The sequence below is a fragment of the Malaya genurostris genome, chromosome 3, assembly GCF_030247185.1.
Source record: "Malaya genurostris strain Urasoe2022 chromosome 3, Malgen_1.1, whole genome shotgun sequence".
NCBI classification, from domain to species: domain Eukaryota; kingdom Metazoa; phylum Arthropoda; class Insecta; order Diptera; family Culicidae; genus Malaya; species Malaya genurostris.
Window position 1 is genome coordinate 114,251,164 of NC_080572.1, and position 8,043 is coordinate 114,259,206.

The 8,043-nt window shown below is 43.4% G+C and overlaps 1 protein-coding gene across 11 annotated transcripts in view; it reads left to right on the top strand.

Annotated features, from left to right (window-relative positions):
- Positions 1-7,278, top strand: part of LOC131434665 (uncharacterized) — a 49,508-nt gene extending 42,230 nt beyond the window's left edge. For 10 of the 11 annotated variants that reach the window (XM_058601626.1, XM_058601625.1, XM_058601630.1 and 7 more), the window contains 3 exons: positions 5,891-6,089; positions 6,143-6,301; positions 6,377-7,278. In XM_058601626.1, the coding sequence (XP_058457609.1) occupies positions 5,891-6,089; positions 6,143-6,301; positions 6,377-6,562 (544 nt within the window). In that variant the 3' untranslated portion in view covers positions 6,563-7,278. The remainder of the gene's footprint in view (positions 1-5,890; positions 6,090-6,142; positions 6,302-6,376) is intronic. The other variant, XM_058601635.1, reaches the window with a different exon arrangement.
- Positions 7,279-8,043: the final 765 nt, after the last annotated feature.

Sequence of the window (8,043 nt, forward strand, 5' to 3'; positions counted from 1 at the left end):
TTACGCTGGAGTACCGCGTCTACGTGCCAGCTCGTGAAGTCGAAATCGACGGTGTGGTCACCGATTCGAGTTTGACTTGCGAGGATATTCTTAAGTACGGGGCGGGTTGTTTTAAAGACCCCTCACTTAAGAATGTCAAGATACTGGATTGCAAGCGATTGCATTCAGTATCGATCGCCGGGGATGGAACAAAGTCTTATCCCCAATCAGACTCCTATCGTGTGACCTTCGCCGGCTCGGCATTGCCCAACTACATCCTCTTGGACCGGGTTCGTTTGCCTGTTCGTTTATTTGTACCCCGGATAATGAATTGTACCAATTGCAAACAACTGGGGCATACAGCTACCCATTGCAGCAATAAGCCACGTTGTGCTAACTGTGGGGAAGCTCATGCGGACGGCTCTTGCGGTAAGGATGCTGAAAAGTGTCTCTACTGTAAGGAGGGTCCGCATGACCTCTCTGACTGTCCCGCTTACAAACTGCGAGGAGATCGGATGAAGCGTTCCCTGAAGGAACACTCCAAGCGTTCCTTTGCCGAGATGGTTAAGAGTGCCACCCCTCCTAAACAGGCAACGAATCCATATGCCTGCTTGTCAACTGACGAGAGCGATTCTGACGACCCTTTGGAAGGTCCATCTTCAGCGGTCCTTCATAGCTGTAGGAAAAGAATGAATAAATCTTCTCATAAGCTACCTAGTAAGGGTTCGAAGGTGTCTTCCGAAGGGCTTCGAAAAGTTACAGCTAACGGGAATCGGGAAAAATCACCGAAGCAAAAAGCTCCTGGTCTCGGAAAACTCAATTCCGAGATGGAATTCCCACCGCTTCCAGGGACTAAAAAATCCCCAAGCGTCCCTGAAAATCCACCAGAGAACCAACTAGGTGCTGGACTTATAAAGTTCTCTGATGTTGTGGACTGGATTTTTACAACTTTCAATATTTCAGACCCTCTTAGAAGCATTTTAATTGCTTTCATGCCAACAGTAAAAACATATTTGAAGCAGTTGACTGCAAATTGGCCCCTTCTTTCAGCGATTGTATCTTTCGATGGCTAAATCATCCACCGAGGTCACGGATCTAATCACTGTTTTACAGTGGAATTGCAGAAGTATTATCCCAAAAATAGATTCATTTAAATTTCTAGTATACAATCTGAAATGTGACGCATTTGCATTGTGCGAAACTTGGCTAACTTCTGAAATACCCTTAAACTTTCACGATTTTAACATTATTCGTCTGGATCGAGATAATCCCTATGGAGGAGTACTTTTGGGGATTAAAAAGTGCTATTCTTTCTATCGCATTAACCTCCCCTCGATACCAGGTATTGAAGTTGTCGCATGTCATGTTACAATCAAAGGTAAGGACCTTTGCATTGCTTCCATCTACATTCCCCCAAGAGCCTCGGTTGGGCATCGGTGGCTCAGTGATATCGTAGAGCTCCTTCCTGCACCGACGTTGGTTTTAGGAGACTTTAACTCACACGGTACGGGATGGGGCTGTCTTCACGATGATAACAGATCAACTATGATCCATGATATCTGCGACAACTTCAATATGACAATCTTGAATACGGGAGAAATGACACGGATTCCTGCACCACCAGCAAGACCAAGTGCGCTGGATTTATCCCTTTGTTCGACATCGCTACGGTTGGATTGCACGTGGGAGGTAATTCCTGATCCCCACGGTAGCGATCACCTACCGATCGTAATATCAATCACCAGCGGCTCAAAACCAGCGAAGACAATCAATGTTTCGTATGACCTCACACGAAATATTGATTGGAATAGCTATGCGACCTCGATATCTGAGAAACTTGAAAGAACTCAACAACTTCCTCCGGAGGAAGAGTACACGTTTTTGGCTGGCTTGATTCTCGACACAGCGACTCAAGCTCAGACGAAACGTGTACCCGGCGCGAAAACTAACATCCGTCCTCCCAACCCGTGGTGGGACAAAGAGTGCAACGATTTAAACGCGGAGCGAGCCTCCGCGTATAAAATATTCAGAAAAAATGGAACACCTGATAATTACCGGAATTACGCGGCGTTAGACGTTAAAACTAAGAACTTGATTAGAGCCAAGAAACGCGGTTACTGGCGTCGGTTTATAGACGGCTTAACGAAAGAAACATCTATGAGTACTCTTTGGAACACAGCCCGACGAATGCGCAATCATAACACCACGAATGAAAGCGAGGAATATTCCAACCGCTGGATATTCGATTTCGCTAAAAAAGTATGCCCAGACTCTGTTCCGGAACAGAAGATCACCCGCGCCGCGACACCAAATACAAACGAAACACCGTTTTCGATGGTAGAGCTCTCACTTGCACTCTTGTCATGTAACAATAAAGCCCCGGGATTAGACAGAATAAAATTCAACTTGTTGAAAAATCTGCCAGACCCCGCCAAAAGGCGCTTGTTGAGTTTATTCAATAAGTTCCTTGAGGACAACATTGTTCCACATGACTGGAGACAAGTGAAAGTGATCGCCATTCAAAAACCAGGAAAATCAGCCTCCGATCACAATTCGTATCGGCCGATTGCTATGCTTTCCTGTATCCGGAAATTGTTCGAAAAAATGATTCTCTTCCGTCTAGACAATTGGGTCGAAACTAATGGCTTACTTTCAGATACACAATTTGGTTTCCGCAGGGGCAAAGGAACGAACGATTGTCTTGCGTTGCTCTCAACAGAAATTCAAATGGCATTTGCTCGTAAGGAACAAATGGCGTCAGTTTTCCTAGACATTAAGGGGGCTTTTGACTCAGTTTCTATAAATATCTTATCTGAGAAGCTGCATCAGCATGGTCTTTCGCCAGTTTTGAACAACTTTTTACATAATCTATTGTCTGAGAAACACATGTATTTCGCGCATGGTGATTTGTCGACAATACGATTCAGTTACATGGGTCTTCCTCAGGGCTCATGCTTAAGCCCCCTTCTATACAATTTTTACGTAAACGACATCGATAAATGTATCAACACATCTTGCACGCTAAGACAACTTGCCGACGACAGCGTTGTGTCTATTATAGGACCCAAAGCTGGCGATCTGCAAGGGCCGTTACAAGATACTCTTGTCAACTTATCCACATGGGCTCTTCAAATGGGTATCGAATTCTCTACGGAGAAAACTGAGCTGGTTGTATTTTCGAGAAAGCGAGAACCAGCACAATTACAGCTTCAACTAGGGGGTGAAACCATAGCTCAGGTCTTCACATTTAAATATCTCGGGGTCTGGTTCGACTCCAAAGGCACCTGGGGATGTCACATTAGGTATCTGAAAAGAAAATGCCAACAAAGAATCAACTTTCTTCGTACAATAACCGGGTCGTGGTGGGGTGCCCATCCAGGAGACCTGATCAGGCTGTACCAAACGACGATATTGTCCGTGATGGAATACGGATGCTTTTGCTTCCGATCCGCGGCGAACACTCATTTCATCATGCTGGAAAGAATTCAGTATCGTTGTTTGCGTATTGCCTTGGGTTGCATGCAATCGACTCATACGATGAGCCTCGAAGTGCTGGCGGGTGTTCTACCATTGAAAAACCGGTTCTGGGATCTCTCATATCGTTTGCTCATTCGATGCGACATTTTGAATCCTCTGGTGATTGAAAACTTCGAAAGGTTAGTTGAGCTTAACTCTCAAACCCGTTTTATGTCCTTGTATTTTGATTACATGGCTCAGAATATTAATCCTTCTTCGTTTGTTTCCAACCGTGCTCATTTCTTGGATACTTCTGATTCTACTGTGTTTTTCGACACATCCATGAGAGAAGAAATTCGTGGAATTCCGGCTCACGTACGCCCTCGAGTGGCCCCTAATATATTTTATAATAAATTTAGAACAGTCAACTGTGAAAAGGTGTTTTACACTGATGGATCAAACATCGACAGGTCCACAGGCTTCGGCATCTTCAATCAAAACATCACCGCTTCTTACAAACTCAGTGATCCGGCTTCAGTTTACGTCGCAGAATTAGCTGCTATTCAGTACACCCTCGAGATCATTGAAACATTGCCCAAAGACCATTACGTCATTGTCACGGACAGTCTAAGTTCAATAGAAGCTCTCCGGGCAATGAAGCCTGGAAAGTATCCCCCATATTTCCTGGGGAAAATACGGGAACACTTGCGAACTTTATCTGAACGGTCTTATTCAATATCGTTAGTCTGGGTCCCTTCGCATTGTTCCATTCCGGGCAATGAAAAGGCAGACTCATTGGCTAAAGTGGGCGCATTAGAAGGTGATATTTATGAAAGACCAATCTGCTTCAATGAATTTTTCAGTATCTCTCGTCAGAAAACTCTCGAAAGTTGGCAAACTTCATGGAGCAATGACGAACTGGGACGATGGCTACACTCCATTATCCCTAAGGTATCGACGAAACCTTGGTTCAAGGGGATGAACGTGAGTCGTGATTTCATTCGCGTTATGTCACGACTCATGTCAAATCACTATACATTCAACGCACATCTCCGACGTATCGGGATCGTGGAGAACGGGCTCTGCACCTGTGGCGACGGTTATCAGGACATCGAGCATGTCGTGTGGTCGTGCGTAGAGTATCGCGACGCCAGGTCAAAGCTACTGGAATCCCTCAGGGCCCGAGGTAGACCGCCTGAGGTTCCGGTTCGGGATGTGTTGGCGAGTCGGGATAGTTCATATATGCTTCTCATATACCAGTTTCTCAAACACATTAATATACAAGTGTAATCTGTTACATCTGGCTTAGAAAGTTCCTCCTATTTATCGACGTTGTTTCAACTGTGGCTAAGAATTATTTCTCAACTGCAGGTTCGACACTAACTTCCGCCGATTATCCCGATTCCTCATCTGTCCACCATCTTCATCGGAACTAACAAGATCTTTTTGCTGTCACTAACCTTCGCTTCCCCCCTCCCCGTCTCTTCACCATCTCGATGTCAACTAATTAGATCTCTGTCGTTTTAGTCATTTCATTCCCATATCCCCTTTTTACTCCGTTTTACGCAATATTTACTTCGCTATATTTTTTTTTCATTTTCTTCTGTAACAACACCATCATCGCCCACGGAAACTTATCAACAGCATGCGGGCCACCCGCCGGGTATTCGTAACCTGGGGGTGTTTCCCGCGGACCCACACGGACCGAAGAATGCGGCCAACATGAATATTCACCAACGCCATATGGAAGACTCTCATGAAATATTCAGATCACCGGCCGATCACCACATGAAGGCTGGATCTGCCAAAGTCAACCACTGCGACCCAAATATGACATTACTTAATGATACAACCCTAGTTTTAAGTTAGTCGTAAATTTTAAATTAGTAAAAGCCCTTGGCATCTTAGAGCTTAAGCAGTGTGCCTTAAACATTATATTCTTGAATAAAAAAAAAAAAAAAGAATTATATGTTGTAATATACTATGATGAACATTGCACTTTAGGATGGGCTTCATCTTATAAGTCATTTCGCACCCTCTCATTCTGATACTAACGCAGAAGGCGATAGCACACAGTCGACGCCGTTCTATTGACCAAATGTCATCATAGACACACGGGGAGGCATGAGATAGGAAATTGTGAGGACTTAGTTAGCTTACCTTTTGACGACCTCATAAGCATTACCTGAATGGTTATGACAAAATCAACAGATATGTTAGTGAAATCAACAACATTTTAGTTAAAACAACCAGGGCGTAATCTTCGGGTTCTCCGTGCATATTGCTCGAATTAAACACATCACTATATATCGCCTTGACAAAACATTTAATTAAGTATATTTTATTGTGTATTGTTATTTTATTTAAATATCATAATTCAGCATTGTTGTATTATATATTATTCACTAGCATCCAAGTTTCAACGCTTAGGTAACTTTGAAAATTGTCTTTACAGCAGTGCACCCTCGCAATCTAACGCAATCGAAATCGATCATAATGCCGGAGCGCTCGGAATTGGAACACTCAGTCAGCAAGTGTCACACGTGGGTCACGACGCTCAACTATTACCAGCGCATCTCAAATGTGGAATGTGGGCCTCGCTCGCGCTGGCCGCGGTTTTTGTAGCGGGAGCGAAATTCTACTTTGACCATCAAGTGAGTGTATTTATTTGGTAAATTTGTTTCATGGCATCAACTTTTTCTCGCAGGGAACCGGCCTGGAAGTGCTTATATTTTGTGCATTTTCGGCCACCTTTTTCCTAGCGGCATGCACAGTATCGCTCTGTCGACGTCCAAGAGACCTACAGATGCCCGCCAACAATGTGATATCGGAGACGATCTCCATTGGGGAGCAAAACTCCCTACAGGTAAACCAGAAACTTGAACTCTATTTTGAAGCAAAAAAAAATACAATTAGGACTCATTTATTTTATCGCTTGCAGAACAATCCGGACTTAGCGAATAGTAATCCTTCGCCGTTGCTGAATGGCAGTGTAGGTGTAGCACAGCAAAATTCACTGGCGGTGATGGCCCCCCCACCGCCATACCACATTGCCATACTATTACCGGAAAACACTAAGGAACCGGATGAGTCACCGCCACCGTCGTACGATAAAATAGTAATATAATAGTAATTACCAACTATCCTGAATATCGCACAAGTTACAAGTACACATACGAAAGCTAAGATGATCACACAGAAACCAAATTCGTTGCAATCGATGCTGTACCAGTTCATTATATATCAACATCCCAGTCTGTAGCATGTAGCTGCTTATTCCAAGTGATGCCAAATCATAACCCCAAGGAATCAGGGCCAAAAATTCGCATGAAGTTAGTATGTATTTACTCATACCAGAATGGTAGACAGCAAGAACTACGATTGAGAATAAAAATTTAGCAATTGCGCTAAGGCAGATAGTTCAACCTAGCTCAATGTTATACCTAGATAAGACTATAGGATAAGCCTCGTAGGATAGAAACCGCCAATGCGATGAACAAAATGCTCACAATCTGAATATGTATTCAATTAGTATGAAGGTGTTGATCGATATTATTTAGCATCTGTACGCGATTAGACATCCTTAGCTACAAGCAACACAGACGTGCGATAAGATGAGACATAATTAGGTTTTAAGTTACTTGCGCTCCAACAATCTCTAATGTATTTTGAACGGAGCAGCCACCGTGACATCTCCCGCTCACGATAAAAATCAGATAACAGTTCGTGATAGGAAAAGATGCTTAGAGCGCTGCTGTATCGCATACGGGGCAGCGGTTAAACAGTTGTGTTAGAACTAGAATCGAGTAACCTAAATTTTAATAAATTTACGATCGATACTAACTACGCTTTTTTGATGATAGAGAACGCAAAATTAAAATTATGATAATATGGATGTTGAGTTGTTTGGTTAGATTCAAACCATATTTGTGCACATAACACATTTAACTCATTTTTATGTTTCGTCTTCGATTCACTCACTGCGCTCATATTCAACAGTTTAAAGTTCAACATAGACCGATAAGAAGACGTAAAATTCAACTCTACTTGAAATGAAACTTTTTGGAATCACATCAAGAGGTTAGGACTAAACTGATGTTTGATTCGTTTCAGACTATTGTCGTTGTCTCTGAACGTAGAGTTGATCTTTTCGTGAGTTGAGCGATTTATGTTAACATGCCCAGTCACATTACTAGGTATACTGCTAATGCACAGATAAGTTGAAGACGAAACGTAAACAAAAACTTGCTTTGAAGAACGATTAACCCTTCGGTAAATGTCGGCAGTAGAGCACCATCGAACGCTCTCTGATAAAATTCGATCGGTAGCCCATCAAACCCTGGGGCCTTTCGTTTCTGGGATGTACGGATGGCGTTTTTAATTTCCTCAACCGTGATCTCGGTAGTTAGAACAGCATTGTATTCATCTCCTGGAGGAATCGTTCCCTGGCATGCGAATTCTTCTCCCTCAACCTGCCCCGCGGCTTCCGCTGTGTATAGGTCCTGGAAGTATTGAAGCACGTGCTGTTCGATTTCTCGGGGGTTATGCATGTTACCGCCTTGCTCACTCTTCAGCTCGGTGATGGTTGTTTTCTTTCACCGTCTTTCT